The 22,562-nt window shown below is 42.6% G+C and overlaps 1 protein-coding gene across 2 annotated transcripts in view; it reads left to right on the top strand.

Moving 5' to 3' along the window:
• LOC146863792 (receptor-type tyrosine-protein phosphatase kappa-like) overlaps positions 1 to 22,562 on the top strand; it is a 1,244,093-nt gene that overhangs the window by 1,063,986 nt on the left and 157,545 nt on the right. For both annotated transcript variants that reach the window (XM_085628087.1, XM_085628078.1), the window contains one exon: positions 21,115 to 21,202. In XM_085628087.1, the coding sequence (XP_085484213.1) occupies positions 21,115 to 21,202 (88 nt within the window). The remainder of the gene's footprint in view (positions 1 to 21,114; positions 21,203 to 22,562) is intronic.

The raw sequence follows: 22,562 nt of genomic DNA, 5'->3' as shown, positions 1-22,562 counted from the left end.
ATAGTTGTAGGGCCTGAAACCTTTGGTAAAAGAACCCCGGGTAATTCCATGACCTCGGCCGGGGAAACTGCCCGTATTCTAATGGCCAACCCAAAAACCTTCCTTATATCCTTTTGCGCCTTTTGAAGGGAATTAAAAGTTCCAACATATTTCCCTAAATCTCTCACAAACTCATCACCAAAGAGCATTCCCTCGCTCCTTTCACCAAATTATTTTGTAGCCATATCCACTTATTTGGGATCTATTTTCATCAGTATACTTTTCCTCCTCTCCATGCACAAAGCCGCATTTGTATTGCCCAAAAGGCAGATTGCTCTTTGCACCCATTGGCGCATTTCTAAAACATCCACATTTGTGTTGCTCAAATGTGCTTCTTTGCACATATCAAACACTTTAGTGAGAGACCCGAGATTGTCCAACAGCCTGTCCTGACATCCTTTGAGGCCCTTATCGAGACCTCTCCTTGGGTCGTGACCAGATTTATTCAAAAACGTCATCATTTTCTGATCTAGCTCAGGATTATAAGCGACCTTGTTATGCAAACTAGGCCTAGGACACTCAGACCTAAGGCGCGTTCTTACATCTTTTGGGATTTCTCTGCGAATCCAATAAGAGATGTATTTAGCAACATGATCAGCAGGCATCCACTGGGGCAATAACGAATGCTGAATCAAAGTAGGGTCAAACATTTCTTCCCCCTGGGGGTCTAAACATTCTTTTGATTCCATTTCCACCGTCCTTTCCTCAAATTTCTTTTGCTTTCTCACATTTTCTTCCTCATCTGTGTCATCAAAACTTGATGAACACGTGATTTCCACATCCCCACTAGTGGATGATGAGTCACATACCACCACACTGTGGCTCCTTTTCCTCGCCTTTATAGTGACTCCTTTGGCCTTTATAGCCTTACTTTCCACATGAACCTTACGTTCATTTCCTTTTTCATTAAGTTTTAATTCAATATTTTTCCTCTTGTACTTAACTCTTGTGTGAGCAGCAACAAAAGAAGGAAGATGGCTGACTGAGTTTGGATATTATGCATGTTCAGTGTTGTTTCTGCTGTGTGGGAAAGCAATAAAGGAATATTGCATAATATTAGCCTCCGTGCCTTTAATAAAATCATGATTTTCTACCCACTAAATCTGTGGAAAATCTGAATTTATCTCTGAAGGGTTGACAGGGTCCAAGGAGTCTGCAGGTGAGGGTGACGTGGAGGGTAGTGTTCGAGTTGGTCTGGACCTGGAAGTGGAGGTGGTCCATGTTGTTTGAGTGGTCGTCCGAGTGGGTGGTGAGGCGGAGGATGCTTTTGTGGATGGACGGTTTGGTAATGCGGTCCTTGTGAACAATCTTTTAGCCGTCCGGGATGGCGGTGGTGAAGTCCAGGGCAGAGATGGAGTTCCTCCCAGTTTTCCGTGAGGAAGGCGATGTCGGGGTAGACGGAGTCGAGTAAGTCCCGTATCCCTACTGCTTATTTGGGGAGGGAGCGTGTGTTGAGCATGATGCATCTGAGGCGGTCGGTTCCAGTATTTGTTGGTCGCGCGGTGGGTGTTTGGTGTGTAGTGGCAGGCGAAGGTGCAGCTGCAGTCACGGCAGGAAAAATGGCCCTGGGCGTTATTTGCCGATACCCAGCGGCAGGTGATGTGGCATCAATGTGTGGAGGGCGTGGAGGGTGCTGGCGTCATAGCGGTGGATGGTGTGAGAACCAGGGTCCATGGCGCTGGGCGAGGTCCAGGCACAGACTGACATAGACAAGCTTGCCACTGGCATACCTTTAGCACGCAGCCACCATTACGTAGTGTGAGTGGTAGGGCTGGACAGCAGGGAGGCGGGGAAGCGGGATAGCGGTGCTGGAGGGGAGCGGGACGAGCTGGGAATGGATGGGAAAAGGTGCAAAAAGTGAAAAGTGGCAAGAGTGAAAGAAAAGGGACAAAAAGTGGTAAAAAAGCAAAGAAAGATGAAATGAAGGAAGTAGAGATCAGAAAGCAAAGAGACTGAGGGCAGAGCAGCAGCAGAGCAGAGATGCTCCCCACTGGACCACCAGGGATGAGGTGCAATTGGGTGCCTGCGGGTGTAGGAGGGCCACGTACTCAGACCAGCAAGGGTCAGGGGCAGCAGCTACCTAGACGGAGCTGTGTGGGTGGGAAGCAGTTTACTGACAGGCCCTTAGTATTCCAACTCACTTCCATTGTCCCTAGACTTTTCCTTCACACTTGGTCATACCTTAGAGTTGGATCATTATTTTCTTCCCATCCCCAAACAGGAATAGCAAATAAAGCAGTAAATGTGAAGCAGTTTCTATGCTTTCCTCCAATAACTGTGTCATACATCAGGAAATGCCCTACTGGAATATCACTGTCCTGTATCAGGTCAGCTAATGGTTGGAGTGCACTGGCATCATGAGGCTATCCCACTGTTGGAGCAGTCTTGCTCCAAAAACACCAAAGCCCATCAGGACTCCTCAAGTCAGACAAGCTCAGGATTGGGGCAATTGGAACATCTACCACTCTTCAAACTGTCGTCTTTGGGCATCTGATCCACAAATATTCAACTACACTCCACACAGTGCTTTTTCTTCACATTTATGATGGTAGCGCAAGAGTCCAGCTAGGTCTCTGAGGTGGGTATTTCTAGTGGGTTGGTCCCACATGTTCAGGTGATGAAGTAGACGTAGCCGAGATGATTTTATGTAGTTTATTAAGTCCATAGGTAGAGGTTACAGCAAGATAGAACAAGCCCAGAACAGGCCCCAGAACAGGCCCCACCAGGAGCAGCCTCCTAGCTGCTCAGCCCATCTTCCCAACTGTCTCACACACACACAGGCACCCAAGCATTCCACTCACACTAACATTCTACGCGGAACACTCACACTGGCTGAGCAGCTAAGTACAGAATGAAAGGGAACATATTAACATGAGCTGAGGATACTACACATCCTCTCCCTTTACACTGAAAATTAATAAGACCTAAACTAAACCCAAACTAAAATGAAAACAAATAAATACAGAAATGTACAAAAGATGTAAAGAGTCCATAAACCCAGGGATGCATGTAGAAATACATCACGAGAGGGAAAACAGACACACTAAGGAGGAAAGAAAGATGAAAGCATAGATCAACACACAAACACCATCCTCCTCCTTTAATACTGAACAAAGACAATTTAAGAAGTGAAATAAGAGCTCACATAAAACAAGTGTCTATGATACCCAGACTAGAATCCTATGGGTAGAACGACACCCAAGGAAGTACTTCTCACGTGAGAAGACTGTGGCGAAAATCCAATACGCCACCCCTCATGTGCGGGACACTATGGGACTTAAACCCAAGTGAAGTAAACATTGTTTGGGACTGACACCCAAATGTACAGAATACGTCACATGGGACTAAAACCCACGGACTTGTGCAGCATGTAAAACAGAAATGCAGCACAGTGTGGCATCAAAAGATGGCATCCACACACACAACAGCGTATACTTAAATGAAGGGACTAATACCCAACACAAACGTAACAAAGGTGGGACTCACACCCCCTTTAAACAAAAAGAAATTACTGTAAACATGGGGTGATGGGACTAAAAACCCACTCCCATCCCTAGGCAGGGATAAAATATTTGAAACATGGGGTCATGGGACTGAAAACCCACTCCCATCCCTAGGCAGGGATAAAATATCTAAATATTTGAAACATGGGGTCATGGGACTGAAAACCCACTCCCATCCCTAGGCAGGGATAAAATATCTGAAAATGGGGTCATGGGACTGAAAACCCACTCCCATCCCTTAGACTGGGATATCATATCTGAGAAGGAACTGGGACTAAAACCCACTCCTATCCCTTAGACTGGGATAACATATCTGAAAAGAAAATGGGACTAAAACCCACTCCTATCCCTTAAGTAGGAATAACAATGTCTGAAGCTTAGGGACATGGGACTGAAACCCACCCCTATCTCTTGGGCAGTGATAACAATGTCTGTAAGAACTCCACATATATGTCATTATAAAAACACAATACTATATTTTTTTATAATGTGCATAACCGTAAGCGTTTTGTATGGACAAAACGCTAAAAACATACATATAATATGCTAAGAATGAATTCTTAAACACTAAAATATGCTCATTCCCCAAACGAATAAAAGTGTCACTAAGTGGGAGCACATCACAACAAAGTGTATACTGACATGCATAAATACAACATTTTAGTAATAAGAAACCTTCAAAACATGTTTGACCCAATACGATAAAACCTTTCTTCAACTCCGGAAACAGATCGTTATTCATGGACCGTTTTTTAATGTACCTCATGTGAAGGGAAAACGTCTAAAACCGGGGAGCGTCCAATAAGGAGATACAACATCGTAAATTCCAAATATTGTTCGCATAATGTAGGTCCTCACGTCAGACAGGCAAAGGACACTCCCAACCTCAATTAGTTGAAATCGACTCACTCAGCAACTACGTGGTTGGCAAAAATAAACTGGACCAAGAGAAGAGCAATTGAGCTTCCCGCCAACCACAAAATGGCGGCACGTATTCGCACGTCGCACAGGGTGGCTCCTGGCACGCAGGTGCTCCCCAATACTGAACTGCAGCTGAAAATCCCTCGAGAAAAGCAACACGTCAGATGAGATCCGTGGAAGACAGCAAAAGACAGAAATGCGCGCACTAGGTGAGTCACGCGCTGAATTTAAAATGATGCAAGAGCAGGTAAACTGGCGCTGGCTCTAACAAAGCTCAACTTATGTCAAGATTAATAGACATGAAAGGGAACTTCTTGAAGTGTTATCCTCCTCCTATTATTTTTTAAACATGAGCATTTTCCACAATAAGCGCCACATACCGCTTCATCCCGTTAAGCGTGGAAATCACCACCGTTTTTAGCTAGATCACCATCTGGCCGGCAAAGGTATAACCATTTGTGTTTAATTCTTGGCTGATGGTCCCGCTTAATGCCATGCATTGATAACGCTCACGAAATGGCACCATAAAATTAGCGTGCAGATACCACAGCGCACACAGCAAAGCGACACACTGAAAAGTTGATTAACATTGTCAAATAAAGTCACATCATACACTCGATGCAGCCAGTGATTACCTTGATTCAGAGGCACATTTGTTGTATAACAGTAGACATTTTTCTTCACAGCGTGTGAACTTCTAGCGAGATGTAGACAGCTTTTCTTTACTTATACTGATGTTGTTGACGTAGAGATCAAAACACAGCACGCCTGGGCAGGGCTGTCCGGTGTAGTGGACACTGGTGGGGCAGACAAGCGTGCTTGACAGCTTTCTTGTACTTGAATTTCATGTTACATGTTTCAAATTCCTTGCTTCTTGGTCCAAACAGCTTTATCTTGACTCCTGTTACTCTGCACGTTGAACTGAAGAAAAATCCCATCTAGATCGTCGCCATAAATGTAGTGGGCTGGTCCCACATGTTCAGGTGATGAAGTAGACGTAGCCGAGATGATTTTATGTAGTTTATTAAGTCCATAGGTAGAGCTTACAGCAAGATAGAACAAGCCCAGAACAGGCCCCAGAACAGCCCCACCAGGAGCAGCCTCCTAGCTGCTCAGCCCATCTTCCCAACTGTCTCACACACACACAGGCACCCAAGCATTCCACTCACACTAACATTCTACACCGTACACTCACACTGGCTGAGCAGCTAGGTACAGAATGAAAGGGAACATATTAACATGGATCGAAAAACAGCACGAAATCTTGGGGTCTAAAGAAATGTTTTTAGAAAAGTGTGCTTTGGCACTAATAATATTCGATAAGATGCACCACACCAGACCAATAACTATGCCTTACAGCAGAAAAACTGTGGGCATATCCCTTTAAAGGACGAAATCCCTCACTCACCAGAGGTGACATGCTTCATCATTTGGGAATCTCCTCCCAAAGGAAAAACCTAGTTCCTTTGAGGGCTACAACTTCCTCTCTACGAGGAAGGAGCTCAGGGATGTTTTCAAATATAGGTGGAAACAACTAAGTCCACAAATGTAGAGCAATGGTGATGTGAGAGCAAGCGCAGCGCAAAACAAAAAACAAAAAGTGCAATTTAAAATTGGCTATAGAATGTACATCATATGCTTTATTCTAGTACATCCTCTGCCAGAATAAAAGATCAGTGCATAAGCAGTATAGATTTAAACCGCTTAAGTAGAATGAGAAAAAGTGGTCGACATGTTTCAGCTTACAGCCCAGTCGTGGGCAAAGCTTTCATCAGGACCTCTAATAATGCTGCTGCATCAATATATAAGTGATGTAAACACAAAAAGGATACGAGAACAGGAACCAAAATCAGCTGTCTGTTCTTCTAGGAAACATTACCTATAAATGCAAAAATAAACACAACCACAGAATAATCAACAATTCATCTGTGATGTTATAGTGCAATGTCAGAAGTATAGTGATAGGTGCAGTGGAAAATTAATATCAAGCTTACCCGCAGACGGCTGGGTAAGTAACCCACCTACACCTGGCGACAGCTCAGGAGGGGGCACCGCTCTAGAAAAAACGGTGTATAAACCATTAATAGATCAACTTATAAATAGATCCCAATGAAAACCATAGTTCAGTTGTAGATCTATTTTAGTATTCCTAACAAGAGCAAATAGTGTAGAAAGAGGGGAGCCGTAGTAAGAGAGTCCACCATAGCAAGTTAAAAGACGGTTAGTTGTCAAGGAAACTTAATGGTCAGTCATACTAACCAATTCGCAAAAATAGTCAAAAATGGTGGCCACTTGACTAAAATAGTGTCTCAGTATAGTACATAAACCAAACTCCAAGACACGGAATCATACAGATCAAATCAAAAGATTACGTACAAAACGAAGATATTGAGCTGCCAGAAGTATGTTTAGTGGCAAACTGCATATCGTATTAATACCGGTAAACTTCTCATGACAATACCCTAAGTCTCACAGAATCATGGATATGCATTCTCTCTGAAAGAACAGTGGTTCGAAATCATTAAACAGTGTGTCAAAAACTGTGCATGTCTAAAAAGACTAGCCATCAGTAAAGATTACAAAGGTTTAACTAACCCAGCATCGTATTCTCATTTGTTGTCAAATGTGAGACAAACCCACACACTACAAACTTGTAGTCCAACGCTAGTACTCAACAAAATAGCAAATTCAACAATACAGGGACACTCACCTATCCGTCGGTACTCCAGACGTAAGATGAGCTTGTGACCGGAGGTAAGAGCCCTGTATGTGGTAGCGCTTATATGCTGGAATACTTAATGCCAATTGAAAACCGGTGTAGGGCACTCGGTATGTAGAATCTAATGAGTATGCGCAAAACTGGAAACACTAATAAAATGCGCATGCGCTAGATCGAAAAACTATCTGGTTTCGTAAAGAGCATGCGCAGTGGCGAATTATCATTCTACATCTACGTAATAATAGCAGAATTACTATCGATGTACAAAGGAGGATAATGGCCAACATGTATGATAACCTAAATGAAAAACGGCACAGCCGATTGAAATATACATGTTAAAATGCCTGAAAGCACAAGCATCGTAAATGTGCCACACAAGTTGGTAACATGTGATAGATAAAAATGTGAGTCAATGGTATCCAATTAAACCACATTCATCCCTCCTAAACAAAAAAAAACAAAGTCAATTTCTAACCCTTAATTAGGCACAAATCCTACTATTACAGCAGGGTGCCAACAATTAATCCGAGTGAAAAAATAATAATGAATGAAACAGAACTTGATAGACTGCAGATCCTAGTTATAGAGAAACCCAAGGGATCTCATCATTCAGACCCATCTGATCAGTCTTAAGGTTGTGCACCCACCATTGTTCACGCCTAAACAAAAAAGTAGATACATCCACGATATGTCGGGGAACATATGGTTTCTCTAAGACAGACCACAGGAGATCTTGTGGGCCATGCTGGGCTGTCAGATAGTGATTGGTCAGCCTCGTTGAGGTCTTTTTACATCTAATCGTGCTTTTGTGTTCCAAAATGCGGGTTTTGACCTTGCGTGTGGTCATCCCCACATAGCGAAGGGAGCACGGGCATGTTATGATGTAAATCAAGTTCTCACCGTTGCAGTTAGTATGGGTCTTCAATACCCATGGCCTAGGGGAACCGATCTCAATTTCAGTAGTATGGGTCGTCTGTGCACAGGCAGCACAGGAACCACAAGGAAAATGACCTCGCACAGGGGGTAAACCCCATAAAGTACTTTGTGTTTCTTCTCTGTCTTTGTGCGGACGGGTATGCACTAGTCGATCCTTAATGTTAGAACTCCGCTTGAAAGCGAAGAGTGGACGAGGTAGAGGTCTAGCATCGATATTCAAAATCTTCCAATTTGATAAGATACTTTTCTTTATCTTATGTGAGAAACTGCAAAATGTGTTAACACAGGTAAGCCTATCAGATGACTCTTTAGGACTAGTAGACTCTAGTAAAGCTGCCCTACTGTTGTTTGCTGCACGCTTCATAGATTTCTTAATGAGTTTCTTGGGATAACGTCTGGTTTGTAATTGAACCGACAGATCCTCAGCATGCTCTTTATATTTGGCCATGGTAGAGCAGTTCCGCTTGATCCGCAGAAATTGACCAAAAGGTAAATTAGTTCTCAGTGCTTGCAGATGAAAACTTTCATAGGCTAAAAGAGAGTTCCTAGCCATAGGCTTTCTGTAAAGTTCTGTACTTAAACCGCCTTACATGGGAGAAATCATAACATCTAGGAAAGGTAAGTTTGTCTTACTGTATTCACAAGTAAAGTTTAGATACTGATTCCTATCATTCAGCCACTCTTTGAAAACCATGATAGATGGAAGATCATCTCTCCAAATCACTAGCACATCGTCAATATACCGTCTCCATAGACGGATATGGTCTCTATATGGATTATTTGTGCTAAAGATATGTTCCTGTTCAAAAATATGCACGTACAGATTGGCCAGGCTGGGAGCGAAAACGCTCCCCATAGAAGTTCCAGATATTTGCAGAAAAAAACGATCCTCAAACTTGAAAAAATTTTCTTTCATGGCTAACCTGGCACAATTGATGATGAATGAAACTGGAGTTATGGAATCAGGTGCTTTCTCCAATAGTAGTATTTCAATAGCAGCAAGGGTCTCATCTTGCGGAATACATGTATAAAGGGATTCTACGTCGAAAGAGATGAGAAAATCTCTTTCTGTATCAAACTCAATGTCATCAACTAAAAGAAGAACATCCTTAGTGTCCTTCAAGTAGGTAGGTATTTCAGCTACCAAAGGTCGCAGGAAGTGGTCCACAAATGTGGAAAGAGGTTCCAATAGGGACCCCAATCCTGAGATGATAGGACGACCTGGTGGTGGCCTTTGGTCCTTATGCACCTTAGGGAGCGTGTAAAAATACGGTACAACTGGGTAAGCCTTCATCAAAAAAGCGGATTCCTTTGAAGTTATCCACCCATTGGAAAGTGCTTCTTCTACGGCAATTTTGATCTCTAATTCAAGCCTCTTCGTAGGGTCTTTTTTAAACTGTTTATAAAAACGGATGTCTTCTAGTTGTCTAAGACATTCTGTACGGTATGTTACGGTGTCCATGATTATAATCGCTCCCCCTTTGTCAGCGGGTTTGATTGTAATTGTGTCATCCGAAGCTAAGGTTTGCATCGCTAGTCTTTGATGTTTGGTAAGGTTCTGAAATTGCCTATCGTTGCTGGCACAGATTTTAGTGACTTGTGAACTGACTGCCTTTTCAAAAGTGAGAACCTGTGGAGGAACTTGACTTGAGAGTGGGTTGAAGGTGGATTTGATTTTAAGACCTGTATTATGGTCTAATGCATCCACATTGTCCAGAACTTTATCCCTAAAGAAAAAATTGAGTCGAATCTTCCGAAAAAATTGGGCAAGTTCTTGCTTAATCTCAAAAGTGTAACCCCGGTACGATGGTACAAACCCTAATCCTTTATTGAGAAGGGACAATTCAGCCGAATTCAAGGATCTACTGCTCAGATTGATAACTAGATCTTCTAGTTGCTTGGGCCTGCTTGTGGATCTGTCATGCTCCAAGTGGAACGTGCAGTTGGGTTGTCTGCCCAATGTACCTGTGCGTGTTGGTTCCGACGTCTGCCTCTGGACCGACCACGGCCAAACCCTAAAAAAGGCTGGTTGTGATACATCTGAGGTTGCGGTTGATAAGGAAAGACATGTCCTGGTGGTTGTAGAGGTGGATAACCAAATGGTCCGGGGGGCCACCATTGGAGATGTGGCTGGGGAGGGAAACCTCCTCGATACCCCCTTCAATTACCACTGTTCCTACGGGCATATTAACATGACCTGAGGATACTACAGTATTCTTTGTCACTAATGTAGTTTCAGAATTAGGTTATCAGAGAGCCATTGAAGCGCCCAATGCAGTTGAGACATATTATAATATAATTTGCATCCTGTCACTCCCAGTCCCATCCTGTAGGGGAAGTCCAGGTTTCCACAGACCTAACGTATTCCTGTCCAAGCGCCAAGTGAAGTCAAGTAGTTTGCTATTCATCTCCTTAAACCACTGGGCTGGTACTTGGACCAACAGCTTAGAGAAAGAATATAGCAGTTGTGGCCGAACTACCATTTGGCCAATGCTATTCTGCCCATCAGTGAAAGTGGTAAGGATTTCTAGAAAGAAACACAGATCCTGATAGATGCTCATGTGCTTCTGGTGTTCCCCTCTGTAATCTCCTTAAAGATGGATCCTGCCCTCTTGACACGTAGTAGGGTTGCAGGATGTCTGCATGCCCCAAACAAAGATCCTCTTCTACTTGAAAGCAAATACACAGATGTTCTGTAAGTCAAAGGAACAGTTAGAATATGTATAGCAACACTCCTGTAGCCAAGTAGCTCAATGATGGTACGCATGGGCTATTGTCTATTGTCTTGGAGCATACAGAAGAGATCCTGCCTAGACGGCAGCTTACTGTGTGGCATCCATGTCATTTGGAGGAGTCAGAATCATCCTATCTCTGGAACTGCAGACCTTTATTTTGATCTTGTTTAGCCCTCATAATGAATACGGAGCCAAAGTACACTTCACTCTGAACACTTAGGCGAAGAACACTTATGCTCCAGCCAGGAAAAAAAGAATTGGTTTGAGCACCAAAATAAAAGTGGTCCCTATAAGTGGATTAGATAGCTAAAAAAGTGGCCCCTATTTGTAAATTGGGGCTGTTTTGAACTTATAAAGATACTCTGTATAAATGTTTTTGAATACATGGAACATTGTATGGATTTGAACTTGCTACAGGCAATGTTTGTTTAAATATGAGGGAACTCAACAGTAAAAATCAGCCAAGCGGACCATAAAATATGAACATAAGCAGCCAAAAATACTGCCCACGCACTGACTAGCTATCCCCTCAGACAAGGCCTGATTGCCATACAGGCCAGGCCAAACCTGGCTCCAGCAGGTGGGGCGCTTGGCTGACATTAATTTGAGGAACCCTACCTGGCTGATGCTTCTATCGACAGCTCTGGTCCTGCCGAAGGTCTCTCCCCGCTGCCGCGTCTTCCACCAACAGCGCGGCCGCAGTGAAGGGAGGAACTACATTACCCGTGAACCTTTGCGGCAGGAAGCCGTCATCGGGGGATCCCTTTTCGCGCCAGGAGGCGTTTAAAATTGAGAGGTCTTCCCCCGCGTCGCGGGACGCGCGCGGGACACGCCGGGCTAAGCCCGGGCAAAGGGCGGGCCCTCTGTGGCCCTCAGGGGACTGAGGGGGACGGGACGGGCCACCCCCATTGCATTCATCTTGCCACTCAGGACAAAGCTTTGAGGTGATTTCTGTATCTCATCTGTGTGCTATATGTTAACCAGTCCTGATACGAGCATAGGTTAAGTGTAATATCTAGCTGTGGTGTAATATAGAGGGGTAGTCTGTAAAAAAATGACGAAAGCCAGAAAGACTCCGGTGGCTACAAGATCTTCCACTCGAAAAAATCTTACCCCCTCTACACCCTTGCCATCTTTAACAGCTATTGACCTTATGCTGCAGAAAACGATCAGTGTAGTAGCTGATGCGATCCAAAATACGGAGAGACGTCTCTCCTTGACTCCTAATATGTGTTTTCCAAATCTCTCAATGCATACCACTGAGCATAATAACACTGTGGAGTCAACTATAAATGTGGATGATTCGCTCTTGCTGCAATCCTTCTCGGGGTTACCGAGTGGCAAAGGTTGTAGTAATGAAACACCCTCAGGTCTGTTCACTCTAAATAGTAATGAAAGAAGTGCTTCGCCCACTACTAATGGCGGGGCTAGCCCGTGCCTAGTACAACCAGGAAATATGTCAATAAACTCCCCAGGAGAGGTACTTGCTGAAAGTTCCCCCCTGACTAGCATAACAGTGACAGATAAGTCTCCTTCTCCCAAAAAGAAGAAAGGACGTAATGGGAGAAAAAAAACTAAGTCTATTACGAGGAAGATTTATAAACCTCTGGGCAACCATAAATCCTTAGCCAAAGATGTATGGCTTAATTTTAAATTGGCCAAACCAATAATGGGTACATCTAATATGGCTACAACATCTACCAAACAAGATTTATTAATAGCCAAAGAAAATCAGTCAAAAACCAAAAAACCTTATATTGATGAGACAACTCAGACTGAAAGGGTGAGTTTAAATGATACATCTCACTTGACAGATCTAGAACGGCTGGTTAGATTCCTTCTCCAGCCTATAAATGAGAAAATCACTAATATAGAGTTAATGTTAGCCAAACTCGAGAAACATCGAGATAACGTCCAGATCGCGAACCCCAAATCCCCTCTTACCTTTATACAGACTGACAATTCAGAAACCGTTTGTTGCAATACGGCAATCATTACCCCTACGGGATCTAATGCTCAGAACGACCAACCACAACATATAAGAATACAAAAAGAACCATTAGTGTTGCCGAGTGTACCTACCATGCTGGCATACTCCATAGTTGACAATGACGAGAGCGAATGGGCCGCAGAAGATCTATCCCAAGTATCATCTGCCGATCGAGCTATGCCCATTAGGACTCCATCAGCGGTATCCCCAGCCACAAATATACGACCAACACGAAACCTCATGCAGCCCCCACAAAATAAAAAACCCATTCATATTCATCTCCCTCCGGAATCCCAACTACACACCATAGTAATGATAGGTGTCCCGCAGCTAGAAAAGGACAAGGCGGAGAGATATGGGGACTTGAAAAATAAAGTAAGTCATTGGCTAACCACGCATAGACCGCTCCCCAGACACATCAGTGGTAAAATCTTAAATGTCAGGAGGGTCGATTGGGTGGGCCATAGATTTAAATCTACCGAGGGTGACTGCATTCTCGTTACTTTTTCTGATAATCGAGCAGTAAAACACATTATTGGCTGGAAAGATGACACGATCAATAGTTTGATCCGCACTAAAGATTTAAGCTATTTTTATCCCACAAGTGATTATGGCATTAATAAGTTGCCTACACATCCTATCATTGAGGAAAAAGAAAAGTATGTCGCCTACAACCCACATTTTAATGGAGAAATACCGATGAAGTATTCTTATAATACAGGACATTACAGACAGCATAGAAATGATACTTTTGGGGGACCCAGAAATGTTAACTATCCAGTCGCTTATCATGAAAGACGGAAGACCCCAGATGACCCATATTGCTATGAAAATCATTTCCAACCAATACCCTCTAACACATATTATAATGTCCCAATCACAAATAGGTTTGATGTTTTTTACGAGCAAAATGGTCTAGAGGGGGTTGATTGACTGTATGCTACAGCAGCAATGCCTACGCTTGCTGATTCCCCATTAAGTGATTTTAATTGCGATGCTTCCATTTGTCATCCAAACAAAGAATTAGACTGCATAAATTTTGTAGAACCAGATATAGATTGTTTGTTATCCAGGCCTGTATCCTTTGATTGTGAATATTCTAATATACTGCATCATCAATCTGACGCACTTAACGCTGACCTATCAATTGTAGAATTAAAATCCTCTGCAGTAGAAACTTTGGGATTTACTGTCAATGAACAACAAAACCAGTTATCAGAACTTACTATTACCGAGGCTCCCATGAACACAGAGAATGATGATGGTTGTAAAATGAGTCTAGTTTCCTGGAACATCGCAGGCTTGGCAGACAAGATATGCGACCCTGCCTGGCTTGCTTTTGTTAAAAAATATGCGATTATATGTCTCCAAGAAACATGGTTAGAAGAAAATACTGCCTTCATCGAAGGGTATCAAAGTTTCCTTAGGCCAGCATCCCCCTCTACTAGTGGCAGAGCAAAAGGGGGCCTGGCCATTTTTATAAACTTGGCCCTGTCTTGCGATATAACTATTCATCAATATATAAATAGTAACCTTCAAGTGCTTATATTGAAGAGAGGCAAGAATGCTTTGACTTTAGTCAATTTTTATAACGCCACATCTAGTCAAGGGGAATGTAACATACTATTATTGAATGAAATGTTGAAAGAAGGAATAGACATATTACCTTGTAAAGTATTGATTGTAGGTGACTTTAATGCACATCCGTGCGGTAACCCAAGAGATACCCCAATGGGATCCCTCGGATGTAACAGCATGGATGGTTTTCACTTTAATCATACTAGACGCGGTTCCCTTCTTAATGATTTACTCAATGAATATAATTTGTCTGTAGCCATGTCCCTGGTGCCAGAATCCAAAGTTTTTGATGTCCCGACGTTTAAAGGGTCACGTTATGGGTCTTTTATTGACCATATATTATTATCTGTTGACCTTGTAAACCAGATCTCCTGCTTTACTATCCACATGAATATTTACAGTGATCACAACCCCATTTCTATCAACTTGAATGGTGGTATATTTGAATTACGTAAACAATGTAAAGACAGGGGAATTCTACAATGTACAAATGGTAAACGTCGTCTGAAATGGCATAGGATAAATCAAGAAAACTTTTACAATGATATTAATAAGTTATGTGGTGAGGAATTAGCGACCTGTGCCTCAACTTCTATGTCTCCAAAGCAAACTTTAGTCACTTTTGAAGGTGTAGCGCTAACAGTAAGCTCTATGCTACTGGTTCCAGCAAAAGGGCAAGTTGATAGTCACCCTAAATGGTTTGATCATGCATGTTCTGTTGCAAACAGAAATTTAAGGATGGCGTTAAAAAATAAACCTAGAGATCTAGGCGAAATCAGGATCCTCCGCTATATCTATAAAAAAACATTAGACAAGCGGAAAAAGGAAATTAAGGCCAGTACTTGGGAGTCCCTGCTTGACCCAGCTGTCCTGGGAAATAGCAGCAAATTTTGGGAGATTGTCAACAAACCTTTGTTTGACAACCCAAGTGATACTGCAATAGGCACAAATATCCCAGAGGCAGATTGGGTGTCCCATTTTAGTGCAATTTTTAAAAGTCATGATCAATTTTCAGATCATGAATTTTTAATTCTAGAGGAGAAGCCTCCCTGTTTCTCAATCAGCGAAGTAGAAAAGGCAATCCAAGGTTTAACTAGCAATAAGGCACCTGGTCCGGATGGCCTTCCTCCGGATCTTTTTAAATCCAGTATCCAGTTATGGGCTCCTATCCTTACAAATGTAATAAATGCAGCTGCAATATCTGGGTGCCCAAAATCCTGGGGACAATCAACTATTGTCCCCGTGTTTAAAAAGGGTGATCGTGGCAGCCCGACATGCTACAGACCAATATCCTTAATTAACTCTGTAGCAAAAGTGGTAGGGGGTGTGCTTTTGAACAGACTTACAACATGGGCAAACGAGAAAAATATTCTATCTTCAATACAATACGGCTTCAGACCAGGCCACTCAACAGTGACCCAGTGTCTGAACCTGTACTTAATTGTAAGCAAATACACTCTAGCCCGCCAGGGAACCATACACATGGCCTTTATGGACCTATCGTCCGCATTTGACTGTGTGGACAGAGGTAAATTATGGGACATTATGTTAAAAATGGGCATTGATCAGAACTTAGTTTATGTTCTGATCGACTTGCACTCAGATACAAGAGCCAACGTCCGCTATTCACAAGATCTGAAGGTGTCAGGGGACATCAGAATTAATAGGGGCGTCCGTCAAGGATGTATTTTAGCACCATTTCTCTTCAATTTGTACATAAATGAGCTGGAGGACTGTTTGTTGAGAACAGGTGCAGATTACCCCTATGTAGGCAAAAAAGGTATCCCAGTCTTACTCTATGCGGATGACCCTGTCCTTATTTCAAGGACCGCAATTGGTCTCCAGAAACTTTTAAATTCTTTTTATGAATTTATGGAGTCCAGAGGCTTAAGTATCAATAATTCAAAGTCCTACACTATGAAAATAGGCCAGGGGTCGCGTAAACCCAACTCTTTTCATACAAATGGGGAAAGAATTCCAAATTCCAAAACCTTCTCATACCTCGGGGTCCTTCTCGACGACCAACTAGAGTGGGGCCCAGCTATTGCCAAAAAAAAGGGCGAAGTAATACGTGTCAATGCAGCAATACTTGGCTTTGCTAGAAAAATGGGCAACAGTCCGGTGGCCGCCTTGCTCAAACTACATCAAGCCAAAAGTGTCGCCATCGCCTGCTACGGCAGTGAGATATGGGGCTACTGCCAGACACGAGCCCTGGAGGTTACAGAAAATAACTTCTTAAAGAAGGTATTGAGGCTGCCAAGGGGCACCGGAAATTTCTCGGTACATGAGGAATTAGGTGTACCATTCCTGAGTGACAGAATAGCAGCAAATCCCCTGTTATGTTGGTTGAACTCCTGGCTAAATGATGATATACCTCTCACTCATGCTATACTAGAAGAAGCTCTAACCTGGGACGGTAGGTTTAAGGTTCCGTGGCTGAGGTACATTAACGACCGCCTCACTGAAATGGGACGGCCGGATTTGTTCTCATCCCCAAATTCTATAACTAAAGCTGATGTAATTTTTGTGAAAAAGACATTTATGTCTACTAGGTATCTTGCCCGGGAGGAGGGCGAGTTGACGAAAGATAGTGTAAGGAAGCACGCCCTACTTAAAACATGTTCACAAATGGAACCATACCTATCCTGGCCTATGTCAGGGTATGAACGCTATCTCTTGACAAGGTTCCGTTTTGATTTATTTCATCTCCTGTTGGCAACACCAAAAGGAGCACACCGAGGTCAAGTGTTACCTGCTTGCGGCTGCGACGGGAAGTCTCCGCAAGATTTGGCACATTTTTTATTTGTTTGTCCATATTATCTAGTACCTCGGAAGTTGTATTTGAAGCCTTGCTTAAAGGATTTACAATTTACCCAAATCAAACCAGCACTTCATTACCTCCAACTCCTGAATTGTGACTATACTCTGTTTATATGCAGCTTTTTGAAACTTGCTATCACCTTCAGGAAAAGTATGGAAGGTTAATTATGCTGCTACTATCGTTGTATTTTTATCCCTTTTTAGCTTTGTATAATTATTTATATTTTTAACTTGTTGCATTTTACGTGTTATCCTGGTTTCACAAAACTATTGCACATTATCTTGTGTCTCATCGATGAAATGGATGATTTCTCTTTATATGAAAGGAATATGTTATGTCTGTATGTTTTAAAATGTACTTTTATGGATGTATTGTATTACATTCGAATAAAGATATTTGAATTGAATTGAGGTGAGGTGGATTGTACTATCAGAATGTTCTATGCAGATATTGTCTCAAGTCTTCCCTTAATTTCTCGGACAGGGAGCACGCCCTTCCAAAAGGTACTAAAGAATCTGGTTTAGGAGGAATGGCTTCTCAAAAATGTCAGAGTACTGTTGATACTAGGTTTGTATGGATTTGAGGGCACTGATCAAGCTTGATTCCTTAGGTTGAACCTGGACTAGTTCCTTTGGTGACCAATAATAATCTTATTGTAACAGTTCTCATGGAAGAATTGAGAAGATAGTGCTATAGTCATAATAGTCTGATATACATAGGGATTATGATGAACCAACCAGGGGATACCAAGTATCATAACGCAGTTCGGAGAGGTAATTATTTCAAAAGATAATACCTCCTTATAATCCTCAAATGTTAACCTCAATAGTGCAGTGATTTCCTTAACGGGATAAGAGACTTAGGGCCATATTATCAAGGAACAGCAATAACATTATCGCCGCTTTAGTGGTAGGAAACTGCAGCTAAAGTGGCGATAAGGGGCTTGATAATATGCCCTTGTGAATTCCAATAGAAGCTCAGGTTTGATGTCCTTCACACCAGAACCTGGGCTTCTAATGGAATTCACAAGGGCATATAATCAAGCCCCTTATCGCCGCTTTAGTAGCAGTTTCCTACCGCTAAAGCGGCGATAATGTTATCGCCATTCTTGATAATATGGCTCTTAGGGCCAGATGTACGACGCTTTTTAGCATGCGCAAACGGGTCTTAGACCAGTATGCGCACACTAAAAAGCATGGGCCCATGTACAAACAGTATTTTGCGTCTCGCGAATAAATTGCAACTCGCAAAATACTGTTTTGCGACTCACTATTAGGAAGGGGCGTTCCCTTCCTAATAACCACAACCCCATGTATGAATGTTTTGCGACACATTTGGACCCTTCACTATGATTAGGTTCAAGATTCAATGCGGAAACATTCTTATAAAAAAGACAGACACAGGTGGTTGTTTGAAATTTTATGTAACAAATTAATAGGCCAAAACATGAAAAATCCCATGAGCAGGTTAACAATAAAGCATACAAATCATAAGTAAAAAGGACTCAGTACAGTTCCATATGGAATCCAGCATAGATCTGCCTTCTAATGGTGGAGGAAAAGGGGTATCCTTGATACAGAAACTACACATCTTGTAAAGAACTCTAGACAGACGTTCATACATTCTACACAAGTACGTGATTCTCATGATGTTCACCAAAAGGGGACAAGCATGAAGAAACAATTTACTGCTGAATACATTCAGAGATTCTCTCGTGGTAGTCATGGACTTCATTTGGTGGTAGTCAGGTGTCGCAGCTCTGACCTCAAGTTTAGTCTCTGCTACCCCTGACACTTCCTTTGTGACCCCTGGCCTCACAGGGGGCAAAATCTTTGCCTCCTCTGAGGACAATAATCGCAAAGGAAGTGCCAGGAGTTGCAGGGAGCAAGCCAGAGGTCACAGCTGAGACCCCAACTACTCCTAAATGACGTCCATGATGGAAGTACTACATTGGACTTTAGTCGTTCTCACAGTAAATTCAAGCATGTTAATGGATACTTTGTATGACACTAGTCTGGGATGGTTGGGATCTCCTTGGTTAGGTACAGTGAGGAAAAAGTATCTGGGAATATTCTCTGTTATTAGTATTAAGCTCCAAATTCTTTGTTTAGAACAAAAACATCAGAAGCAAATTCCACAGGATGTATGGTGAAGCAGAAGCAAACAACTCCAGCAGGATGAAATAGGGCACATTCTGCAGGAAGGAGTGGACATTTGTTTTGAAGAGAACATGTTTTCCCTTCAAAGGGCACAACTTTTTTTCTAATGCATTTAACATGACACACAGTTTAACAACACAGACATTACCACGACTGCATTGTTACCATGCGTTCCTTTAGAATGCAAAGTCGTTACAACAACGTGCTTAAGGGAAGCGCTGGACTTTGGGATAGTTTAAATTACTATTCCAACTCCAGTCGGTGTATCAGTAAGGAAGGTGTTGGACTTAAAATCCAACATTAGTCCAACAACGCCTTCTCTAAAGGAAGTCGTTGTAAAGACTTGTATGCTTTTGAAACGTGCGGTAATGTCGCAGTCGTGCTAGTGACTGCGTTGTAAAGATACTGCGTGGTTTTCAATGCGTGGTAAAGAGTGTTTCTCACTGGAAGTCCATCATGGTCCTTTGACACTCAAGAACAATAGTCTACATACCATATGTCACTGTAAATCTGATGGAATCTAGACTGTGAGTGCACTTTCCCTGGAAGAGAGGAGTGCTTTACTCTGCATGAGATTAGGGTGGCACTTATGCTCAGGAATATCCCTTAAATTATGTCATTAAACTGTGCGTCTGGGAAGAAGCTGGAGCTACACATTCTCCACTGGACGTGCTTAGGTGTACTCTAGAAAAATAATAATCCTGCCTATTTACCAGCGAGGGGAGCTCAGGACATTGCCAAACATTGTTTTTCCTGGCACTGTTGCAAAAAGATTGGGAATGGTGTTTTTACAAGAAAAATAGGAGATCAGCACTATAAATTGTATGTAGCAGTTTCAATTTAATTAGCCTGGTGCTCTTTTACATTTGTGTGGCTGATTGTGCAGTTATTGCCACCAATGGCATTCCTGAACAACACGTCCTCCCATGGTGAGTAGCATGACGTGTGAACAAATTAAGACCATTCATACCCTGCTGTGTTCTTATTGTCATCCTAGGCTGGAGTGTTTATTTATTTCATCAACGTTTTTTTTAAAGCCAGTTCTCTTTAATCTAATTAGTCAATTCTGATTAATATCAATATTTAATTGGGGCAGTCTCCTTTCTGCTGCTCTACGCCTATGCTTGTATGGTTAGCGCCTGTCGGTATAAGTACAATGCATTCAGCCAGAACAGAATGGTATGAAACGCAGGCAGGAGTAGGTATTGCTGTAATGATTTGTTCAAGCTTCGCTCCTATCACTTATGTTGTTCTCGGTGAGTCACTGCAGGCACGCTCTGGCATCTTCCTCCCCCGACTGTCCTTGTGGAAGGTTCTAGACCGTTAGAATCTTGGTGCCTCCAGATTCTAGAGTAGACTGCTCTCTGTCAGTTGAGCTCTGGGAGGACGGTTGGAGCTAGCAGTGGCTGAGGTGTACACAAGAAAGCTTCTTCTATATACCTGCCTCCATCCTCTGTTGGATGCGCCTTCTCAATTTGACAAGGACTGATGCTGAGATGAGACTCCCACAGTCTGATGCACACGATGGATTCAAGCAACACCTCCCTGAGAAGACCCAACATGCTGAAACATGTCTGACATGGTTTGTTCCCCTCCTCGGAGGGCGCGTGACCTGGAGCGATTGTTATGATTTTACTCATTCCATGTATTGTTAATCCTGAATCAGCAGGCATCGCGACTCTCACTCATTCTTTGGGTTTTCTTACTCAACAGAAATTGGACTCTGGTCTTGTGTACCCTTGCCATTTTGGGGCTGCGCCCGAGAACAAAAGCAAGAACCGCTACAAGAACATCATCCCCTGTAAGTTCCACACATGTACAATGTGCCAGCGTCCTTCATTCACCTGTATCTTTCAACAGTGAAGGTGTTTACAGTAAATATCTTTGTTTTGTCTTCTAATATACGGTGCGGCGTCTCGTATATAAGAGACTGTAAGCTCCCTATAGAATGCTGCATGTTATTTACTTATAACATGGTTGTTCTAGTCACCTGCAATAATGTATTATATGTGGTTTGTGGTGTAGTTTTGTCTCACTTATTTCTGATGTGCACCTCCCTTTAATCTTCTCAAAGTTGACTCTGCAGCTGAAGGGTCTCTTGTTGTGCTGCAGCAATGGGGGGCGGGGTCATGCATGTTTCCCTGATTGGAAGTGCACAGAGGCAGCAGCTCAACACATTGTGAGACCCATAGAACAAGGTGAGCTACTCTAGCAGGTCCTCGCGAATCAGCCTGACAAACCCGATGGCCATGGCCTCTTCCACGGGTCTCAGCAGTTAGGTCCTTTGCTGTAAACATTGAGAAGACCAATCAGGAAGAAGGTGAGACTTCAAAGATAACCAATAGCGCTGAGGCTTAGTGGAATGGAAATCAACCTGTGAGACAACAAGCACCACACTGAGCGAGACTAACCTCTAAACTGGGAAAGATCATTCCTGTCTGAAGGAAGGACGGTGAAGAACTCTTCATTGATTGGCTGTACCTGAGCAGGAAGGTAAACAACAAAAGGTCACAAGCAATTCTACAATGGTTGTGATTCTTCAAGCGAATGAAGATTATCACACTAAGCTCTTTTTACTTTCTTAGTGAGCGATCCAAAGTATTCCCACCACACATTACTGGACGTACAGAAGAATATTATATGTTTATATGTTTTCTTCTTTCACTCACCTCCAGCCGTAGAGTGATGTACCAGAGTATTTATCGTGTACTTAATATCTTTAACAAAAATATCCCACGTTGAGGGTAATTAAATAAAGACTCCGCCCAGTGAGACGATAATTTTGTAAACAATATTTACGTCACAGTATTTATGTTAGATTCATTTTCTGTCTACGACAGTCTGACATACAGCCACTGTACCAGAATTATACATGTTGAAGAGAAAAGTAGACCAGTATTACTGTTGAGTTACCAGTTATTTTATTTACATCTATTGTTAGATCTGCTTTCCGGACATGAACAAAGGGAAGAGAGTAAGAAAAGTTTTAGCAACAATAAGCCCTCTCTCCTTCCTAAAATACAGAGTACCCCTGAGTATTTTGTTGGTAGTTATATTAACCAAACAATATACTTCCCTTGAACAAAATCTGCTTGTAAGAAAATGTATTATTATTTGGGGTGGGTGACTGCCTCCTAAGGAATAATAACACTTCTTGTCAG

Source organism: Triturus cristatus, chromosome 2_1 (assembly GCF_964204655.1).
Source record: "Triturus cristatus chromosome 2_1, aTriCri1.1, whole genome shotgun sequence".
NCBI lineage: Eukaryota > Metazoa > Chordata > Amphibia > Caudata > Salamandridae > Triturus > Triturus cristatus.
Note: the sequence above shows the minus strand (reverse complement) of the source record. Positions and strands in the feature narration are given on the sequence as shown.